The sequence below is a fragment of the Lepidochelys olivacea genome (genome assembly GCF_965140295.1).
Source record: "Lepidochelys olivacea isolate rLepOli2 genome assembly, chromosome: 4".
Lineage (NCBI taxonomy): Eukaryota > Metazoa > Chordata > Testudines > Cheloniidae > Lepidochelys > Lepidochelys olivacea.
The window spans coordinates 15,482,372-15,504,276 of record NC_140414.1 but is presented as its reverse complement, the minus strand read 5'-3'; the positions used below and the strand labels follow the sequence as shown (position 1 = coordinate 15,504,276).

The window sequence follows — 21,905 nt, the reverse complement described above, 5'->3', positions numbered from 1 at the left end:
TGATGGACCTATCCTCCATGAACTTATCTAGTTCTTTTTTGAATTGTGTTATAGTCTTGGCCTTCACAACATCCTCTGGCAAGGAGTTCCACAGGTTGACTGTTTGGTGTGTGAAGAAATACTTCCTTTTGTTCAAACCTGCGAGGTCAGTGAGGTAACATCTTTTACTGGACTAACTTCTCCACTCAAAAATCCACTTCCTGGAAAGATAACATCCAGAGAGCCAGACTCCACCTCTCGGATGGCAAATCCTGTAACTTAGCACTGGGGAAGAGAAAGGAGTGCAGCTGATCTTAGAAAACAGGAAGTGAAGGACAGAAACTGCTAGAGCCCATAAGTAGGACTGGGATCCTAGCCTCTGGTCAACGAAAAAGCCTACAAACAACCAAACTGAATACACAGTAAGTTCCCCAGCTTTACGGCACAAGGGGGTTCTTAACTTTGGATCAGTGAGTAGGGTTTACAGTGATGTAGGTTTGTTATCAGTTAAATAGGCAGTTCCAATAAGCTGACAAGTTTTAATAAAAGCCAGTCCAAAGCAGTCTTCAGAGGAATTATTTTGTTGTGTTTAGTTTATGATACAGTCAGTGGAGCTGAAATGAGTGTTCTGAATTAAGGGACTTGTGACCCAGAGACCTCTGCATGCCAGCTGGCAGAGGCCACAGGAGTGCATAGGGTTTTTTACAGGAATTCCTGGGTCGGATGTAGCAAAATAGTTCCCCGATAGGGAGCATGTGAGGTCTCTACTGAGAGCCACTAGCCCACTGGTTAACATGATCACTGCAAAATGTGTGTACAGATCATATTTAAGCAGTTAAGTATCTGTGTTCCTAAGGTCTTAAAGTTAAGGCAGGTTACCAGGCGGTGACGTAACTCGGACATGTTCCTTTCAGGCAAGAGGTACCAGATGCCTATTTCCCTGACTGGTCATATGTGTGTCATCGGGCATACAATTCATGGCAATTTTGGATCTATTTTCATACTGAGCCCCAGGCAGAATAAAAGATTATGAAAACTGCCAGAGAGGAAATTCACAGGATACAACAGCAGAGGGTGTCCTGTTTCTGAATAATGACAGAGGATTGTTAGGGGATATCTGGGGGATATAAGGAAACACAGAGACTCTTTCATGAAGGAAGCAAGCTAACAGTGTGTTTGTCTTATGAAAGGGTCACAGCCAGCGTGGCTGTGAAATTCTGTAAAGATTTTGAGTAAGCAATACTCTACAAGACATCAGAGTATTTTGTTAATTAAGTCTAGAATGCATGTTATGATTTTGTTTTCTATATAATCATCTGTTTCCAATATTTCTACTTGCTATCACTTGCATCTCTATGCTGTGTTAAATAAACTTTTACTTTATTTGACTATAAACATGTGTCAGTGCTGGGTATTAAGTGGAGCGGGGATCTGAGGTGAAACTGATAAGCTGGCTGCTTCCAAAGGAACAGTACCCCCAATCTGTGAATACTGTTCGTGTCCAGGGGACCAGAGGTGGACACTCCAGGAAGATGTTCAGAGGGCCTGAGAGCTGGAACGTGCCAATTGCTCACTTGGAGAGAGACAACAGGGCTTGCACGGCCTACTGGGAAGGGCTTGTGGTCAATGGAGTTGGGGAGCTGATCCCCAGCAGGCCCAGACAATGTTTCCTCACAGCAAGGGCAGGCGGCAGCAAGGGGCCTCACAACTCTGGGCATCCTTGGAAAGCGTCACAGGAATGTTACTTGTTCAACTTCTTATTGAGTACCTGTTTTCCCCCCTCTTCTGAATGTTTGTGTATTTTGTTATTTTAGTAAATCTAGGGCGCTTATCAATGTCAGTTATGCTGCCTTCCCTCTAGGTACTGAACACTCATGAAAACTTGTCCACAGCTAAGCATGTCAAATTATCGACTGACAGTCAGTCCACCCATTTGGACAGCGTCCTGCTGACAAACCAAGTCATTACAATCATGTCATGCTTTTTTTCCATCAAAGTGTTCTGCAGGGAGCATGTAATGGATGGATGGATCATGTGATTAGTGGTCAAAAATTCTCTCTCCTTCACCATGTCTTGTTCTTGGCTGTTAGAGCCCTCCTACTCCTCCCTCTTCTCACAGGGAATTACACTAGTGCCATCATCTTCTCTGTCAGAAAAACCATGATGTGCACGTTTCTCTGCAGATCAACATGCTCTTCTAGATACTCCAATCTCACTGCATAAAGCTGCACCTCATTCTCTTGACACATGGGGAGTCGCTCTGCCTTCCTGCTTTTCCCACTCATTTTGGCAATAAAAAACTCTCTCCAATCAGCAGTTTACTGTGACCTGCCCCCGCTAGCAAACACAGATGTGAGGAGAAAAGGAGTACTTGTGGCACCTTAGAGACTAACCAATTTATTTGAGCATGAGCTTTCGTGAGCTACAGCTCACTTCATCGGATGCATGCCGTGGAAACTGCAGCAGACTTTATTTATACACAGAGAATATGAAAAAATACCTCCTCCCACCCCACTGTCCTGCTGGTAATAGCTTATCTAAAGTGATCATCAGGTGGGCCATTTCCAGCACAATGGCCCACCTGATGATCACTTTAGATAAACTATTACCAGCAGGACAGTGGGGTGGGAGGAGGTATTTTTTCATATTCTCTGTGTATAAATAAAGTCTGCTGCAGTTTCCACGGCATGCATCCGATGAAGTGAGCTGTAGCTCACGAAAGCTCATGCTCAAATAAATTGGTTAGGCTCTAAGGTGCCACAAGTACTCCTTTTCTTTTTGCGAATACAGACTAACACGGCTATTACTCTGAAACAGATGTGAGGGCAAAGCTTTGCTGGCAGATGCTGCAGTTAGGGCTGCTGTCTGCATAGGACCAGTCACATAGGGATGATTGAAAATAGTGAACGTACATAACAAACCTAGTTTGCAAACGGCCTCTAGTCCAAGAGATGTTCACACAAAGTGTTCCATAAACACACACACATTTGAGAAGCACCATGTTCTTGTGGATAAGGCGCTGGACTGAAACGCAGGAGACCTGGCTTCATGTCCCAGCTCTGCAACAGCTTTCCATCAGCAGATATCAAAGCACTTTACAAAAGAGGTCGGCATTTTTTCCCTATTACACAGCTGGGGAAACTGATGCACAGAGAGGTGAAGTGATTTGCCCAAAGTCAGCCCATCACTTACTCTCTCATGTCTCAGTTCCCCATCCTTTCTCCACCCGTTGTCTGTTTAGACTGTCAGCTCTCACAGCAGAGGCTGGCTCTAGCTGTATGTTCGTACAGTACCTAAAACCATAGGCCCCCAGTCTCAGCTGGGGCTCATAGGAAGAACTGTAATAATGATAATAAATAAATTTGTAAAAATCCAAGTCTTCTCATGACTCACTTCCAAACAGAAAAAGGCCAGCTCCGGCTGAAAAACAATTCACGGCAAAGTGTTTACCCTGCCCTGTTTAAGAATTAACTAAATCAAATGCCATTACTAAGGCCCTACTTGAACTGTGGGATGATTGTCAAAAAATTGCAGCTGACTTGCAGACAAGCCATGGAAAATTGTGGAAAAGTAATAATTTGCAGTAATAACGTCCATTATTACTTTTCTGCCATTTTCCACTATTGGCCACCCGGGGCTGAGACGGGGGCCTGGGGTTGAGAGCAAGATCATGGGGCTGACAGTGGGGACTCCCACTGTCAAACTTGTGGTGGAAGCCTAATATTGTGGAATCCCCAATTTCTGCAAAATCTCAAGTTAAGTAGGGCCTTGGCTAATACATATTATAAAAGATGCCCTAAAGGGGACACAATAATGACAGCCAGTCTGCAGCTGCCATCCTGTTTTCCCAGTCAAGGCTAACGCAGGCACCCGTGGTCTCCAAACAACCGTAAGATCAGTTAACTTTTCCACTGCCTAACCCATACAGTGTGACTAGTGTAAGAATCATCCCTGCTGAGAGCTGCATGGGGATCCGGCGTGTGCATCTCCCCTCCTCCCCATGCAACTGGGGCTCCAGAGCCTCCCTAGCACCATCCCCCTGCCCTTCCTAGACCCTGCAGAGGGCTCACTGCAGGGTCTAAGATCCGCACTGGGGGAGGAGAGGGCTGGAGTGGAATCCGGGAGATGCGTATCATCCACCCTCCAGCCCCACAGAAGATGCCTGAAAAAATTAATACAGTTCCAGGCCATATTGACCTATCTTGGCAGCCCTTGTCCCAGGAACCTGGGAGCTTCCACAGGGGAATCCAATGGCACTGGCAGGGGCCTGGGGTGGCCAACAACCAACGGAAGGAATGTGGGGCCTTTGTACAGATGGCCGTGGCCTCTTGCAGATCCCCTGCCAGGATCGAGGTGAATCTTGCGGAATCCAAAGGTCTGGGAGGTGGGAACCCTGCTCCCCTAACGGGGCAATTTGGGTTCATCTTCATGAGGATTTTCAGTAAACATTCCCCTGTCATGGCTATTAATGCCAGGGGGGACAATCTATGTCAGTGAAATGTTAAGTCTTAGATTTTAAAGCAAAACCAGAGAGAAAACTGTTCAGATTCTCATAGCAGCATAAGCTCATGTGCAAGTGAATGATAGCAGGGCCTTTCCTTGCATGGTTTATTTATTGGCATCCTCATCAGTATCGGATAACTGCATAACAGTGGGTGATGTGACAAGTTACTGGGCAAATATGGCACAAATATGGGTTAATGAAAACTTGCAGCATCAAAGATCTTTTCAGAGCTCTTAATGTCAGTCTCTGGAGTTTGCTAGTCTCCCATGACCTCCTACCACAAAGTAAACAACAGTGTCATAAAGGAAACTAGACACTCCTCTTTAATTACTGAAACACCTGAAGCCACTGCTGAGTATTACTGGGCTGCCCGACATTCAGTCAGCACAAGTGCAGTACTTGGTTAATGCTCTTTGTATCATGTGCTATGACTTTCTCTCTGCAGGGTGCTGCCACAATGGCTCTCTAGGTCTTTTGTATAGTGCTGAGAGAGGCTTCCAAAATCAGTTATTGGGCTGGATGTAGGAACCACTGGGTGAAATTCTCAGGCCTGTGTAATGCAGCTAGTCCAATTAGATGATCATAATGGTCCCTGCTGGCTTTAAAACCTCTGACGCAGAAAGTAACTTTTTATTTTTGAAAGTCAGGCGGCTGAAATTGTTATAAAATCTCTAGTTGCTTATTCTCAGTATTGGCTGCATAGTGGAGAGAGCTGCTTTCAATGGAAGAATAAATGTTGATACGTGCCAACTTTTCCCACCCTTTAAAATGGTTTTTCTTATTGGCATCCCTGAGACGTGTGGGCATAACAGAACCACCTATCCCCTCAATTCCTGCTTTGTTTTGGGTGGTTAATTAGTTAGCTAGAGTGAAAGGGATAAAATACAGGTACCTAGAGGGCACATCTACACATGGTATTTTGCTCTTATGTAACCTAATCAACTTACACCAGTGCAAACTTTTAATGTATATGCACTTAAACTGGTTTAAGTCATTTTTAAAGCAGTTTAGCTTGATCTGATTATTTTACTGAATTCAGAGAACCAGTATAAACATGGTTTAAAGCAGTTCTAATGTGTCTGCACTAGGAGTTTGCACTGATGTGATAAATCAATTTAAAATTGATTGACGTCTACTCGTGATGTTTGCTAATATAGATACGCCCTCATATTCGGTGAAAGGTCTGCTTTAGCGCTTCAGAAGCTAGAACATTCTCATGCGATTGTGATTAGAGATTGTAGCCCATTATTCTGAGAGAGAGCTAGTCTCTTGCATTCCATACACCGCCCAGGTTTAATGACCTCTCATAAAATGATTTATTCCAGAATGAGGCAAGTTGGATTCACCTGACAACAACAATTTTAAAATCTACATGAAACTTCCAGGAAAAAAGCAGGGGTTTCCACAGAAATGTCTATGCATATTCAGTTTAAGAACATAAAAGCATAAGAGTGGCCATAGTGGGTCAGACCAAAGGTCCATCTAGCCAAGTATCCTGTCTTCCAACAGTGGCCGATACCTGGTGCCCCAAAGGGAATGAACAGAACAGGTAATCAGCAAATGATCCATCCCCTGTCGTCCATTCCCAGCTTCTGGCAAACAGAGGCTAGGGATCCCATCCCTGCCTATGCTGACTAATAAGCATTGATGGACCTATCCTCCATGATCTTATCTAGTTCTTTTTTGAATTGTGTTATAGTCTTGGCCTTCACAACATCCTCTGGCAAGGAGTTCCACAGGTTGACTATTTGGTGTGTGAAGAAATACTTCCTTTTGTTTGTTTTAAACCTGCTGCCTATTAATTTCATTTGGTAACCCCTAATTCTTGTCTTATGAGAATGAATAAATAAACTTCCTGATTTACTTTCTCTGCACCAGTCATGATTTTATAGACCTCGATCATATCCCTCTTAATCGTCTCTTTTCCAAGCTGAAAAGTCCCAGTCTTATTAATGTTTCCTCATATGGAAGCCGTTCCATACCCCTAATGGGAGTGAGGGCTCCAGATGGGGATTAAGGCTCTGGGGTGGGGCCGAGGATGAGAGGTTTGAGGTGCAGGCTGCCCCGGGGCTGCAGTGGGGAGAAAGGACCCCCCCAACCCTCTCTCACTGCAGCAGCTCAGGATGGGGGAGGGGCCTCTCCCTGGCCACGGCAGCTCCGGCGGGGCTGGGCTGGGGTGCCTCTCCATGTGGGGCTGGGGAAATAGCATTGCCACCCCAGCCCGCGGTCACATGTGGCTTTGCTCCCCAGAGCCCCTCCAGCCTGGCAAATTTCAGGGTAAGGGGCTGCCCATGGGGCGCCCCCTGAGACAGACCCCCCACACCACTGCGGGCACCTCCAGCTTCACGGGCTGCTGGCCAAGTGGGCAACTTTGCATGGGGTGTGGGGTGGGGCTCTGCCTTCCACCCCCTGTGCCCATGGGGGAGGTGCTCGCAGGTGGGTTCAAGCTCCCCACCTCCCAGAGGAGGGGTAAAACCACCCTTGGCTGCATCATTGGAATTGCACCCACGGCCAACCCCGCGCGTGGTCACACACACTCCACGGGCCACTTGGGGGATCAGCCTTCGCCTCCCTGAGCCCACCGGTTGGCTTGCAGGATGGGGGGCAGCAGCTTGGCCCTCCCTCCCACGGTATGCAGCTGGGTCATGGGGCGGCAGCTCTGGCACCTCCCGCTAACTTGCAATTGCTCATTAAACCCACCAGATGAGTTGGCTGCAGGACAATGGGTGGAGGGTGCCGCTGCTTGTCTCGGGGTGTTAATTCCTCTCCACTCCATGTGACTCGTCCCCAGCCATGGCAGCTCCAGCCAGGCTGGGCCAAGGGAGGGGCACCTCTCCCCGGCTGCGGCAGCTCCGGCTGGGCAGGGCAAGGCTGGGCTGGGCCAGGGGAGGAGCGCCTCTCCCCACCTGTGCAGCCCTTGGTAGTCCGCTGCGGTGCCATGCAGCTTAGAGGGGACTTAGGAGACGACCTTCCCCTTTATCCCATGACAGCTTACTTTGCTTAAGAGCCTTTGGTGAGGGACCTTGTCAAAGGCTTTCTGAAAATCTAAGTACACTATATCCACTGGATCCCCAGTGTCCACATGCTTGTTGACCCCTTCAGAGAATTCTAGTAGACTAGTGAGGCATGTTTTCCCTTTACAAAAACTATGTTGACTCTTCCCCAACAAATTATGTTCATCTATGTGTCTGACAATTTTGTTCTTTACTATATATTTCTGCGGTGATAACCTTTCTATTTATGTAATGGATGCCTCTTCCAATTCACCTTAAGTAAAACCATTGTCATATAGTGCAGCATGACCTGCAGCTAGCTTAATGGCACACACCCAGCCGTTCATCTCTGAGACATGGGTTTGATTTTTGCATTATTTTTTATCTAGGAAAAAGAGTACAAGGCCCACATCCTCAGCTGGTTTAAATTAGCACTTACGCTAACTAATACTAGCTGAAAATGTAATCTTAAAAATAATCATTTCTATCATAGCTCATGAAGTTTTTTGAAGATTTCAAGTTTCCAATCTACCTGTCTATTTATCTATCAATCAGACTTATATGCCCCACAACATTACCACAGGTTCTGAGTGCCTGGCAGTCTTTAATGTATTTGTATTGTATGTGGGAATAATTGGCCAGTATCATAACTTTCATAAAACAAAATTTGTTCTGAAAATTAGATACAATCAAGCTAGGTTTTAAAAAAGTGCAAATATACAAGTCTGGGCTATATGTAGTAACTTAGGCAATTTTATAGGATCTAAACAGAGGCAATTCATTCAAATAAAGATTTAGGTATATATTGCTAAGGATAAGATAAGTCTGACCCTCTCAGGGTATGTCTACACTATGAAATTAGGTCGAATTTATAGAAGTCGGTTTTGTAGAAAGCATTTTTATACAGTCGATTGTGTGTGTCCCCACACAAATGCTCTAAGTGCATGCAGTTAGTGGAGTGTGTCCACAGTACCGAGGCAACCGTCGACTTCCGGAGCATTGCACTGTGGGTAGCTATCCCACAGTTCCCGCAGTCTCTGCCGCCCTTTTGAATTCTGGGTAGAAATCCCAGTGCCTGATGGGGCTAAAACATTGTCACGGGTGGTTCTGGGTACATATCATCAGGCCCCCCTTCCCTCCCTCCTTCAGTGAAAGCAAGGGCAGACAATCGTTTTGCAACTTTTTTCTTGAGCTACCTGTGCAGACGCCATACCACGGCAAGCATGGAGCCCGCTCAATCACTTTGGCAATTAGGAGCACATTAAACACCACACGCATTATCCAGTGGTATATGCAGCACCAGAACCTGGCAAAGCGATACCGGGCGAGTAGGCGACGTCAGCACAGTGACAAGAGTGATGAGGACATGGACACAGACTTCTCTCAAAGCACGGGCCCTGGCAATGCGGGCATCATGGTGCTAATGGGGCAGGTTCGTGTGGTGGAATGCTGATTCTGGGCTCGGGAAACAAGCACAGACTGGTGGGACCGCATAGTGTTGCAGGTCTGGGATGTTTCCCAGTGGCTGCAAAACTTTCGCATGCGTAAGGGCACTTTCATGAAACTTTGTGACTTGCTTTCCCCTGCCCTGAGGCACAAGAATACCAAGATGAGAGCAGCCCTCCCAGTTGAGAAGCGAGTGGCAATAGCCCTGTGGAAGCTTGCAATGCCAGACAGCTACCGGTCTGTCGGGAATCAATTTGGAGTGGGCAAATCTACTGTGGGGGCTGCTGTGATGCAAGTAGCCAACGCAATCAAAGATCTGCTGATATCAAGGGTAGTGACCCTGGGAAATGTGCAGGTCATAGTGGATGGCTTTGCTGCAATGGGATTCCCTAACTGTGGTGGGGCCATGGATGGAACCCATATCCCTATCTTGGCACCGGAGCACCAAGCCACCGAGTACATAAACCGCAAGGGGTACTTTTCAATAGTGCTGCAAGCACTGGTGGATGACAAGAGACATTTTACCAACATCAATGTGGGATGGCCGGGAAAGGCACATGATGCTCGCATCTTCAGGAACTCTAGTTTGTATCAAAAGCTGCAGGAAGGGACTTTATTCCCAAGCCGGAAAATAACCGTTGGGGATGTTGAAATGCCTATAGTTATCCTTGGGGACCCAGCCTACTCCTTAATGCCATGGCTCATGAAGCCGTACACAGGCAGCTTGGACAGTAGTCAGGAGCTGTTCAGCTACAGGCTGAGCGAGTGCAGAATGCTGGTAGAATGTGCATTTGGACATTTAAAAGCGCTCTGGCGCAGTTTACTGACTCGCTTAGACCTCAGCGAAACCAATATTCCCACTGTTATTACTGCTTGCTGTGTGCTCCACAATCTCTGTGAGAGTAAGGGGGAGATATTTATGGCGGGGGTGGGAAGTTGAGGCAAATCGTCTGGCCGCTGATTACGCGCATCCAGACACCAGGGCGGTTAGAAGAGCACAGCAGGGCGCGGTACGCATCAGAGAAGCTTTGAAAACCAGTTTCATGACTGGCCAGGCTATGGTGTGAAAGTTCTGTTTGTTTCTCCTTGATGGACCCCCCCACCCCTTGGTTCACTCTACTTCCCTGTAAGCTAAGCACCCTCCCCTCCTCCCTTCGATCACCACTTGCAGAGGTAATAAAGTCATTGTTGCTTCACATTCATGCATTCTTTATTAATTCATCACAGAAGTATGGGGATAACTACCAAGGTAGCCCAGGAGGGGTGGTGGAGGAGAGAAGCACTGGGAGGGGTGGTGGAGGAGGGAAGGACAAGGCCACACAGCACTTTAAAAGTTTAAAACTTTAAAACTTACTGAATGCCAGCCTTCTGTTGCTTGGGCAATCCTCTGCGGTGGAGTTGCTGGGTGTCCAGAGGCCCCCCACCGTGTTCTTCGGTATCTGGGTGAGGAGACTATGGAACTTGGGGAGGAGGGTGGTTGGTTACACAGGGGCTGTAGCGGCGGTCTGTGCTCCTGCTGCCTTTCCTGCAGCTCAACCATACGCTGGAGCATATTAGTTTGATCCTCCAGCAGCCTCAGCATTGAATCCTGCCTCCTCTCATCACACTGCCGCCACTTTTCAGCTTCAGCCCTCTCTTCAGCCCGCCACCTCTCCTGCCGGTCATTTTGTGCTTTCCTGCACTCTGACATTGTCTGCCTCCACGCATTCGTCTGTGCTCTGTCAGTGTGGGAGGACAGCATGAGCTAAGAGAACATTTCATCGCGAGTGCATTTTTTTCACCTTCTAATCTTCACTAGCCTCTGGGAAGGAGAAGATCCTGTGATCCTTGAAACACATGCAGCTGGTAGAGAAAAAAAAAAGGGACAGTGGTATTTAAAAAGACACATTTTATAGAACAATGGGTACACTCTTTCACGGTAAACCTTGCTGTTAACATTACATACATAGCACATGTGCTTTCGTTCCAAGGACACATTTTGCCTCCCCCCACCACGTGGCTAGCCCCTCCCCCCTCCACTCTCCCCGTAGCTAACAGCAGGGAACATTTCTGTTCAGCCACAGGCAAACAGCCCAGCAGGAACGGGCACCTCTGAAAGTCTCCTTAAGAAAAGCACCCTATCTCAACCAGGTGACCATGAATGATATCACTCTCCTGAGGATAACACAGAGAGATACAGAACGGATGTATGAATGCCAGCAAACATACACTGCAATGCTTTGTTCTACAATGATTCCCGAGTACGTATTACTGGCCTGGAGTGCTAAAGTGTCCTACCATGGTGGATGGAATAAGGCTGTCCTCCCCAGAAACCTTTTGCAAAGGCTTTGGGAGTACACCCAGGAGAGCCGTGAATGCCAGGGCAAATTAATCATTAAACATGCTTGCTTTTAAACCATGTATAGTATTTTAACAGGTACACTCACCAGAGATCCCTTCTTTGCCTAGCGGGTCCGGGAGGCAGCCTTGGGTGGGTTCGGGGGGTACTGGCTCCAGGTCCAGGGTGAGAAACAGTTCCTGGCTGTTGGAAAAACCGGTTTCTCCGCTTGCTTGCTGTGAGCTATCTACAACTTCATCATCTTCCTCATCCCCAAAACCTGCCTCTGTGTTGCCTCCATCTCCATTGAAGGAGTCAAACAACATGGCTGGGGTAGTGGTGGCTGAACCCCCTAAGATGGCATGCAGCTCATCATAGAAGTGGCATGTTTGGGGCTCTGACCCAGAGCGGCCGTTTGCCTCTCTGGTTTTCTGGTAGGCTTGCCTCAGCTCCTTAAGTTTCACGCGGCACTGCTTCAGGTCCCTGTTATGGCCTGTGTCCTTCATGCCCTGGGAGATTTTGACAAATGTTTTGGCATTTCAAAAACTGGAACGGAGTTCTGATAGCACGGATTCCTCTCCCCATACAGTGATCAGATCCCGTACCTCCCGTTCGGTCCATGCTGGAGCTCTTTTGCGATTCTGGGACTCCATCATGGTCACCTCTGCTGATGAGCTCTGCATGGTCACCTGCAGCTTGCCACGCTGGCCAAACAGGAGATTGAAATTCAAAAGTTCGCGGGCCTTTTCCTGTCTACCTGGTCAGTGCATCTGAGTTGAGAATGCTGTCCAAAGCGGTCACAATGGAGCACTCTGGGTTAGCTCCCGGAGGCCAATACCATCTAATTGCGTCCACAGTACCCCAAATTCGAGCCGGCAAGGCCGATTTCAGCTCTAATCCCCTTGTCAGGGGTGGAGTAAGGAAATCGATTTTAAGAGCCCTTTAAGTCGAAAAAAAGGGCTTAGTCGTGTGGACGGGTGGAGGGATAAATCAATTTAACGCTGCTAAATTCGACCTCAACTCCTAGCGTAGACCAAGGCTCCCGCATGTTGAGTAGGTGGCAGAAAATGCTAGGTATCATTATTGTTGTTTTTCTTCTTGGAACATGGATAAATTCCCATTAATGTTCTGGCTAGAATCAAAATGCTGGTTCACATTATAGTCATTTGCCACTGTGCTCTGAGTGGTGTTCTTCCTGCCTCCTCAATAATGTTTGCAATTGGTTCAAAATGCTACTGCTTGCTTCATTTTTGCCCTTGGCCCCACTACTCTCATCTTGTTCCTTCCTTCAACTGACAGCATGGCTACTTCTGCTGCTGAGCATTAGGGTAGAACTCTTCTAATATTCAGGACTTTGTGGACCAGCTGTTCAGTAGCATACAGTAGAGCCCCATTGACTTTATGCCATTTTAAACCAGCTGGGGATCTGGCCCAAAGAATATGTAAATAGTGTTGCCATCTTCCAGCCGATAGGCCAGACCTTCTCAAGTCTATTTTGCCATGTTACCCGCTACATTCAACATTGCACACGAGTCCTAAAACTGTTAACAGGCATGAATGTTGCTTGGGTTATCACTAACAATATAATACTGAAAAAAGAAAAGGAGTACTTGTGGCACCTTAGAGACTAACAAATTTATTTGAGCATAAGCTTTTGTGAGCTACAGCTCATTTCATCGGATGCATCCGATGAAGTGAGCTGTAGCTCATGAAAGCTTATGCTCAAATAAATTTGTTAGTCTCTAAGGTGCCACAAGTACTCCTTTTCTTTTTGCGAATACCGACTAACACGGCTGCTACTCTGAAACCTGTCAATATAATACTGACAAGTCTCCCAGACTCCACTGTGGAAAATAAATGCTAAGTGGAAGAGAGGGTCTCCCAGCACTTTGTAATGGAAGCAAACCACTTCCACTTCCACTCTTTTCTCTTCCTTTAGCTCAGCATTTCCAGGATGGAAAATAATCAAAGTATTTACAGGAGGAAATTAGAAATGGTCCGTGGCATTCCCCTATTCTGGAGTATTGTTGAAGAATGGGCCCAGGTGGAATCATTCCAAGCCAGGCCAGATGACCTTCTCATTTCCACCTACCCGAAATCAGGTGAGTGCCACTGATCTATCAGGAGATTCTTCTTATGCAGCTAAAAGGCACAAACCCAGGGCAGAAATGGAGGCTACTGCCCAACTCTTAGACCACATGTATGCCACACTCAGACCATAACCCCTTTATCAATTCCTCAATTAGGTATAGAAATCTCTTACTCAAAGCCTCCTCCATCTGTGCCTTCGTGATCCCTTTTTATTGAAGAACCCTATTCAAAACACGGCAGTATACATGGGTTTTACTGGACCTTGTCATGTAGGGAAGAAGCTAAGAAACCTACCAGGCCAAAACTATAATGGGATTCAAAAAAGAACAAGATAAGTTCATGGAAGATAGGTCCATCAATGGCTATTAGCCAAGATGGTCAGGCATGCAACCCCATGCTCTGGGTGTCTCTAGCCTCTGACTGCCAGAAGCTGGGAATGGACAACATGGGATGGATCACACTGTAATTGTCTGTTAGGTTCATTCTCTCTGAAGCACCTGGCATTGGCCACTGTCGGAAGACAGGACACTGAGCTAGATGGACCTTTGGTCTCACCCAGTGTGGCCATTCTTATGTTCTTAGGAATGTAATAGATTTACAGCCAGAAAATGGCTCAATAGCTGGTCCCCGTGAGTAGAACTGGGCCTAGCTCTCCTGCATCAGAGCATGTGAGCCCAATCCAGCCAATTAAAGGGGGCTGGGCTACACCTGGGCCTATAAAGGGCTCCCAGAGAGCAGGAAATAAGAGGTGAAGGAAGTGAGTTGGATAGGCTGTGCCTGGGGAAGGGAAGACATGGTGGAGTAGAGTTAACTCCTGCAGTGGGTCCCTGGAGCAAGGGGCTAGGTGTTGGGGGAAGCAGCACTGAGCCTATTGCTCCAGGAAGGGAGCAGAGCTGATTAGAATTCAGTAGGGAACTACCAGGAGGAGGAGTGCTAGACTATGGGGAGGGGCGGCCCTGAAGCCTGAGAGAAAATGAGTTAAAAGACTGCTTTCTGTTGCTCTTCTTGTCTGTGTTATGCAAATAAACCTTCTCAAAGGAGACTGAGCAGGGCAGGGAGTGTTTGGAAGCTGGGGAGAAGCCATGCCCTGTAACAATACTGTGCATAGAAACAGAATAAGACCACAAACTTCTTGTCCTAGCAGGGATGTGTTCAAAAAGTGGCAAAATATTCCTTCCATGTTGCTGTCTTACTATCATTTAGCCATAGACTCTCCTGTTGCTAAATGCTATAGAGTTCGTGGACTAACACTGGAGTGCCCTCACTCAGTGTTTAGGAAGGGAAATTGCCAACTTGATTCTGACCAACATGAGCCGAAGGTGAGTGTTTTTTTTTCACAGGATGGATGAAGTGGCTTTTTGCCCTCAATATAGGCTCAGCGCTGAAGGGTGACAGGATTCTATCTATTCACACCTCCATTTGTGAGTAGTTTATCTCCCACAAGCCTAGTGGGAAATTTGCATTGGGTCTTCAGGCAGTAGCAGAAACAATTGTGATGTTATATCAAGTTTGGTGATATTGGCCTTCCACGATGATAGGCCCTTTGAGTCACTTCGTTACTGACATCACATATTCAAGTGCAGGCCAAGAAAGCCCAGGAGCACTGATTATCACCACCCTCAAAGTCTGTAGCTAAAAGCCATAGGCTAGAAGGGATCGTCATCTGGTGTAAATTGGCATAACTCCATTCACTTCAATTTATACCAGCTGAGGATCTGACTCCATGTTTATGACCTGCCTGCTGCACGCTAGAAGAGTATTTAGCTAGTTTGCTTTATATTTCCAGGCACAACCTGGATCAGTGAAATTGTGGACATGATCTATAAGAACGGTGATGCAGAGAAGTGTAAACAGGATGCGATTTACGTTCGGGTCCCTTTCATGGAGCTGATCATCCCTGGAATTTCAAATGGTAAAGCTTTGCACACTGCAAGCACGCTCCCGGAGAGATTGGAGCTGCATCTCTGACAACCCTCCCTTTAGGCATTGTGTTGCTCAGAACTGAGTATGAGGATATTTATTTACCTCCCTGGGCTTTTGGGAGGGTTGGTTAACTGGCTCCAAATTTTGTCCTCGGATACATACAAGAAAATCTCACTGACTGTGTATAAATCTGAGGATAGAATTTAGCCTTTACTGTTTCTAAACCACTCTGAGTTCTTTGGAATGAAAGGCACTCTGAGCCTGATCCATAGTACACTGAGGTCAATGGAAAGATTCCCACTGGATCTGGCCATATATAAGTGCAAACTGTCAATAGTATTAGGATCCTGTGCACAAGGAGTTTAAATATGAACTGAAATGTTTTAAAAATAACTTAATACACAAATAGATTAAGGGTGGGATTTTCAAAAGAGTTTATAGGAATTAGGTGCCAAATTCCCAGTAACAGTCAATGGAGGTTGAGCACCTAACTCTCATATTTTCTTTTGAAAATCCTACCCTACGGATGAGATTTCCACTGTCCACAAGGGGAGCTGTTAGGTGCTGAGCTCTTTTGTAAATCTCGCCCTAAAAGGGGGATAGAATATTATATGTTCACACCCTGACTTCTATCTTTACCCACATCTGTCTGGATTTCATCCTGTAAAGAGATACAGAATGGCAGCTCAGGATTATTAAAGGCTGCGGGCCCGATTCCTCTCTTTGTAACAGTGGCCCTCTGAGTGTAAATAGTTTATGATCAAAGCTGTAATAGTCCTGTTTTTTCCTTTAATCCCTTTTGTATTTTTTAGGTGTCGCAAAGCTGGCTGAAATGCCCTCTCCCCGATTAGTAAAGACCCATCTTCCTGTTCAACTCCTTCCTGACTCCTTCTGGGAAAACAACTGCAAGGTTAGTATTATTTCTTTGCATTGTGTTAGCAGAGGCTCCAACCAAGATGGACATCCCATTGTACTACACATGTGTACTGTGAATACACATAGCAAGAGAAAATTCCTGCCCCACAGAGTTTGCAATATAAATAGACAAAGGAAGCACTACTATCCCCATTTTACGGATGGCGGACTAAGGCCTGGAGAGATTAAGTGGTTTGCCCAAGATCATATAATGAATCTGTGAGCGATCCAGCAGTTGAACCTAAATCTCAGGCAGTGCTTATCCATATGAGCAGCCTTCTATCTGAGATTTTCCACTAGAAATTAATATAGTAATGGATTAAGCTGGAGTTTCCATAGGATTCTAGTGCTGCTGTGTGTTTAGTTGATTTTTTTTTGAACACACACCAAGATTCTCAGTGACTAAATCCAGCTACCATTGTAAGTACTGATGGTCAAACAATGCATCACTCAAATGAGCCTCATTTGACATGAAATATCATCCCTGAATTTCTACAATCCATGCACTTTGCAGACATATTTGATACCATCAGCAGTGCTGGAGAGGAGGATTCAGGGCCAGGTTATAGCAGGGACTAAGGGCATATCTAGACTGCAACCAAAGGTGTGATCTGAAGCACAGGTTGGCCTACCCACTCTAGCTTTAATCTAGCTAGCATGGCTAAGAATAGCAGTGAAGACATGGTGGTGCAGGCTAGCAATGCGAATATATCCCCAGGATCCCCGACATGCCTGTACAGGCCATGCTGAAGCCCACATCCCTGTGTCTTCCCTGCTATTTTTAGCTGTGTTAGATAGATTAAAGCTAGAACGGGTATATCTTCTGTGGGCTGCAATCACACCTCCAGTTGCAGTGTAGACATACCCTGAGGGTGAAATCCTGGCTTCATTGACATCAGTGGGGCTAGGATTTCCTCCCTAAGAGCAGGGTGCTCTTTTCTAGGCAACTGTGAAGGAAATTCTAATTGTTGGACTCAATCTCTTTCTCTCTCCCCTCCAGCTTGATTCTTTGCATTGATGGGGGAGGCAGCAATTATGGTTAAAGAACAAGAGTAGCCATTAGGCCTACTGGGTACTATTCCCAATTCTGCCTCTCCTGCTCAGTGTACCTCCCTGTACCTCAGTTTCCCCATCTGCAAAACACTACATTACTTAGGACTGTAAAGTGCTATGACTTCCCTGGGTGAAAGTTTTTATATAGCTGAGGAACAGTAATGTTGCCTACTCTGCCAGTCCCCGTCAGTTGACTGTGACCTTGTGAATTTCTGCCACACCCCTTTCGCTCTGGGCAGTTCATTTTTTTTCAAAATTCAGAGGGATTTTCCTTTTAATGCCATGACTAAGCCTGGAAGGGATCGCTCTTAGAGTGATTTATTCAATGAGACTTATAGTGACTCTGGAGAGCGTCCTACAAACAGCTGAAGTGCCACTTTCTCATTCAATAGAACTGGTCACATTTTTTTGAAGTTTGGTTGCAAAATTTATGGGAAATTAGACAGTGTTAATAAATCTCCCCACCCCTCTCTTTTTTGGCCAATGGTAGAACCAACTGAAACGTTTAGAATTGAAAAGGTCAGATTTCAATGAAAATATGGGTGAGGGGAAATCTGAAAATATTTTTGCAAATTTATTTTCTTGTTTTTCAATCAGCTTTGTTACTCTAACATAGACTCGATTGACCATGTAAACATCCTTCTCTTCTCTGCAGATCATCTACGTTGCCCGAAATGCGAAGGATGTGGCAGTCTCTTATTACCATTTCTACCAAATGGCAAAGATACATCCAGAGCCTGGCACCTGGGATGAATTCTTGGAGAAGTTTGTGACTGGGGAAGGTAAAACTTGAAGCTAGATTCTCCCTACAACACTGAACTCACAGGCTGTGACACTGCTAAACTAAGAACTATGGAGCAGATTATTAGCTGCTCTAAAGATACTTTATTATACCACTTGAGAATCTCTTCCCATGAGTGTATCCAAATTTCAGTTAGACAGAAGCCCCTACAGGGCAAGATAAAAGAACATAAACACATCTCCCATTAGCCTCCACTTGTTGGTTTCTGGTCCAAAACCAAGAACCAGATCCTCCTAGAACATCTCTTAGATGCTCAGGCAGTCAGGTTGACTAGTTAATGTCTCAAGTTATCTATTCCTGGGGGGACGGGAAGGGGAATGAGTTGTGTTAAAAGGGGTGTCCCAAGACATCCAGCACCCCCTTATTTCCCTATCAACCCATTATCCTGGTATGATTGTGCCATTATGGGGTTTTTTTGAGAGCCACACAAAATATTCACTATTTAACCTGACTTCTTTGCTGATATCACCGTGAATCCATATTAAATGTGAATGTTTCCCTTCTCTTCTACTCCTTTGTCTTTGATTTAGTTGTGTTTGGACCTTGGTATGATCATGTGAAAGGCTGGTGGGAGAAGAGAAAGGACAAGCGGATTCTGTACCTGTTCTATGAAGACATGAAAGAGGTGCGGGAGGGAAAGAATATAAACTCATCTAATGTTTTGGCCCCAAGTGCATTGTTTGTTTGCATGAGGATAACAAGTAGGCAGCAGCTATGCCTATCAACAATACTTATTCAGAGAGCAAGAGAATCAGGCAGAGGGGTGAGGCTTCACAGGTAATATACTCAACTTCTGAAAACAACGATGTCACAGTTGACAAAAGGCATGTCTTCAAGATCCAACTCCTATACATTCAGATAAACAGAACTAGCCAATATAATTTGCAATAGTTCTATCTGGTGATTCCCAATAATATTACACACACACGGATTTGGGAGATTAGGGATCTCCCTTCAAAAGGAAATGCCAAACCCCTCCATTCTCACTGTCCCCAATCCCTACCACCTGGGCTGAGAAAGTGACATTGTACAAGCACCTTGTAATAGTTTCCACATCATTCTGTGTGGCATCTGACAATCTGTCTTTCTTTCTAGGATCCTAAACGTGAAATACAAAAGGTGTTACAGTTTCTGGGAAAGGACCTGAAGGAGGATGTGGTGAATAAAATCCTCCATCACACCTCATTCCAGGAGATGCAGAAGAACCCCACTGCCAATTATAAGATGATGTCAAAAGCTCAGATGGACCACAGTGTGTCTCCCTTTATGAGAAAAGGTGAGAGCCCCTCACAGCAATTATAGGAGGGTTTACAAGAAAGGAGGAAAGGCTGGTAACATGGAAGCAGGGCCAATAATAGCTATAATCTGGGGAAAAGCCAGCCACTAGTTCTGCTTCCATAGGTGGGAAAAATCTCAGGATCCATTTTATCCTTTACCAGCCAAATCTGGCTAATGATGGAGCTGCCTAGGAAAAACACTGCTCAAGGAGAAATGGAACTAATGGGGAATTAGAGTGAAAAATTGTCACCGTTTAACCAAGCCCTAGTGAGATCTCTGAAAGAGGCAAGTGGCAGAAGGGAGAAAGACTATAGATTGAATCATTCCTTTGGTTTCACAGATTTATAGGCCAGAAGGGACCATTATGGTCATCATTTAGTCTGAACTCTCGCATAACACAGGCCACAGAATTTCAGTCAATGATTCCTGGTTTTCTCCTCCAGGTATCGCGGGTGACTGGAAGAATCACTTTACCATGGCCCAGAATGAGGCATTTGACTCAGATTATAAAGAGAAGATGACGGGATCGACACTGCAGTTCCGAACAGAAATCTGAAGCAGCAGTAGCTTCCTTCCCCCATCTGGCTTTGGTGTTTAGTTGGCTTGGACAAGGGAGAAATTGAAATTAAATGGGGGCACCAAAGCAAACAGCAACTATTAACTACTTTAGATATAATTTTTTCCATATGTTTCTATTTTTGTGGGGTCTTCAGTTCCATAACTGCCATTTGGATAATGCAGATGGGACTTCAAGCCCCATCCCTCTGGACTGCCGCTAGGATCAGTGATGGTTTCAGCTGCTGTGTGCTGAGATTCTCACATAACCACATGACTCCAGGGGCTGGGGCTTGAAGAAAACCCACCAAATATCATGTGTCTTGTGGTAAAATCACAAGAGATGGCTACACTGAGGTAAGACTCCACCAGAGGGATTATGCAGCTACTATCATTAGCAAACAATAGCAAGGTATCGTTGGGAAAATATCATTGGCCTCAGTTTTTAAGGACTCATCTACAAGGCCCTACACAGTAAACTACATGGTACTGAGTTTGTCTACTATACCTGAAAAGCTGAGCCGAGCCTGCTGTGACTCAAACCAGCAGGTTCCAGAAAGTCTATATATGCCAAAACTGATGTGTAGACTGTGCTTTGAGATGAAAAGCTCTGTAGATATTAAGAGGTGCCCTGCAAAAGAAGAGTTCATTCAAACTGCATATGTATGTCAAATGTGCCTGCCTATGAGGACACATACAGATTAAAGGCTGTAAATTTGAGTTTGCATTCTACTACATTTGTCATTGCCAGTGAACCCCTATAATGTCTGGAGGCTGGTAGCCTGAGTGATGTGACTTCCCCGTGGTTTTGTAACATGACCACAGGTGTGGCCCAGAACAGGGCTGGCCCTCGACCAAATGGCACTCCAGATGAGGAGTGTCTTCAGCATCCCCCATTCCATTTGTTAAACTTTTGAATACCTTATTTTTTATTGCATTTGTAGCCAATTTCATGACTTTGATGCATGATTTGCATGCATGATTTATCCCTGTCATATAGGATGACAAATTTGCATGCTAGGAGCTGTACATCAGTATTTATTCATGCCATATATAAGCAAATGTAAAAAAATTGTTTACTCTAAGCTTATAGAAACCTTTTAATTTCAAGAATAACGGAAATGTACAAAGCTCAAATAACTGGACCAGTACTAAATAGTGTTACAGTAGGGGACAGCCTTAGAATATCAACCCTAGTCCTTTAGTTCAAAAGGGTACTTTTCTTGCTTTTGCCCTCACACTGGAATGATCACTACTGCCTAAAGCCTGGTCTATGTTCTGTTTCAGATATTTTCCCATCCATAGGCGTCAACTTCCCCTCTTCCCTATGGGTGCTCGACACCAGCTCCGCCCCTGTCCCACCTCTTCCCACCCTTGCACCACCCTTGCCCCTCCCCCATTCCACTCCTTCTCCCAAGTCCCCACCCCTGCTCTACCACTTCTCCGCCTCCTCCCCTGAGCGCGCTGTGTCCCAGCTCCTCCCACTCCCTCACGGAAAGTCCTAAGTGCCCTCAAACAGCTGTTAGGCGCCGTGGGGGGTGGGCGGGAAGCGCTGGGATGGACAGGGGTCTGGGGACGCGGCACGCTCGGAGGGGAGAGAAGTAGGTGGGGAGCTTGGCTGCCGGTGGCTGCGGAGCACCTGATAATTTTTCCCCGTGGGTGCTCCAGCCCCAGAGCACCCATGGAGTCGGCGCCTATTTTCCCATCACATTTGCACCTTGCTGCAATACTGAGCCCAATCCTGAACTCCTGAAGGCTTTTTTAGGAACATCTTTTATTTTCTATGGGGGAAAACAGACAGCATTAGGGACAGCAAAAGTCTTAAAAAGTCATCAAACATTACATATTATACACGACAAGAGAAGTAACAGTAATCCTTTTATATAGTTGCGTAGATAGGGGTTCGATAGATATCTCTGGTGTCTCATAAAATATGCCCTTTATTAGTTGCTACTTACACTCTTCAACTCTTAAAACACAAGTACACTTTCACAATATTGCAGCTGGGCTCTCGCTTCACTTCACTTCATTCTCATATCTCACTGACTG

At 45.8% G+C, this 21,905-nt stretch overlaps 1 protein-coding gene across 1 annotated transcript in view; it reads left to right on the top strand.

Moving 5' to 3' along the window:
- The first annotated feature begins 241 nt into the window (after window positions 1-241).
- The window catches only part of LOC311520116 (uncharacterized protein), a 38,625-nt gene continuing 16,961 nt past the window's right edge, over window positions 242-21,905 (top strand). The window contains exons 1-8 of the mRNA XM_084627356.1: window positions 242-401; window positions 13,179-13,341; window positions 15,117-15,242; window positions 16,066-16,163; window positions 17,877-18,003; window positions 18,554-18,648; window positions 19,119-19,299; window positions 19,745-19,854. Of these exons, the coding sequence (XP_084483482.1) occupies window positions 13,194-13,341; window positions 15,117-15,242; window positions 16,066-16,163; window positions 17,877-18,003; window positions 18,554-18,648; window positions 19,119-19,299; window positions 19,745-19,854 (885 nt within the window). The 5' untranslated portion in view covers window positions 242-401; window positions 13,179-13,193. The remainder of the gene's footprint in view (window positions 402-13,178; window positions 13,342-15,116; window positions 15,243-16,065; window positions 16,164-17,876; window positions 18,004-18,553; window positions 18,649-19,118; window positions 19,300-19,744; window positions 19,855-21,905) is intronic.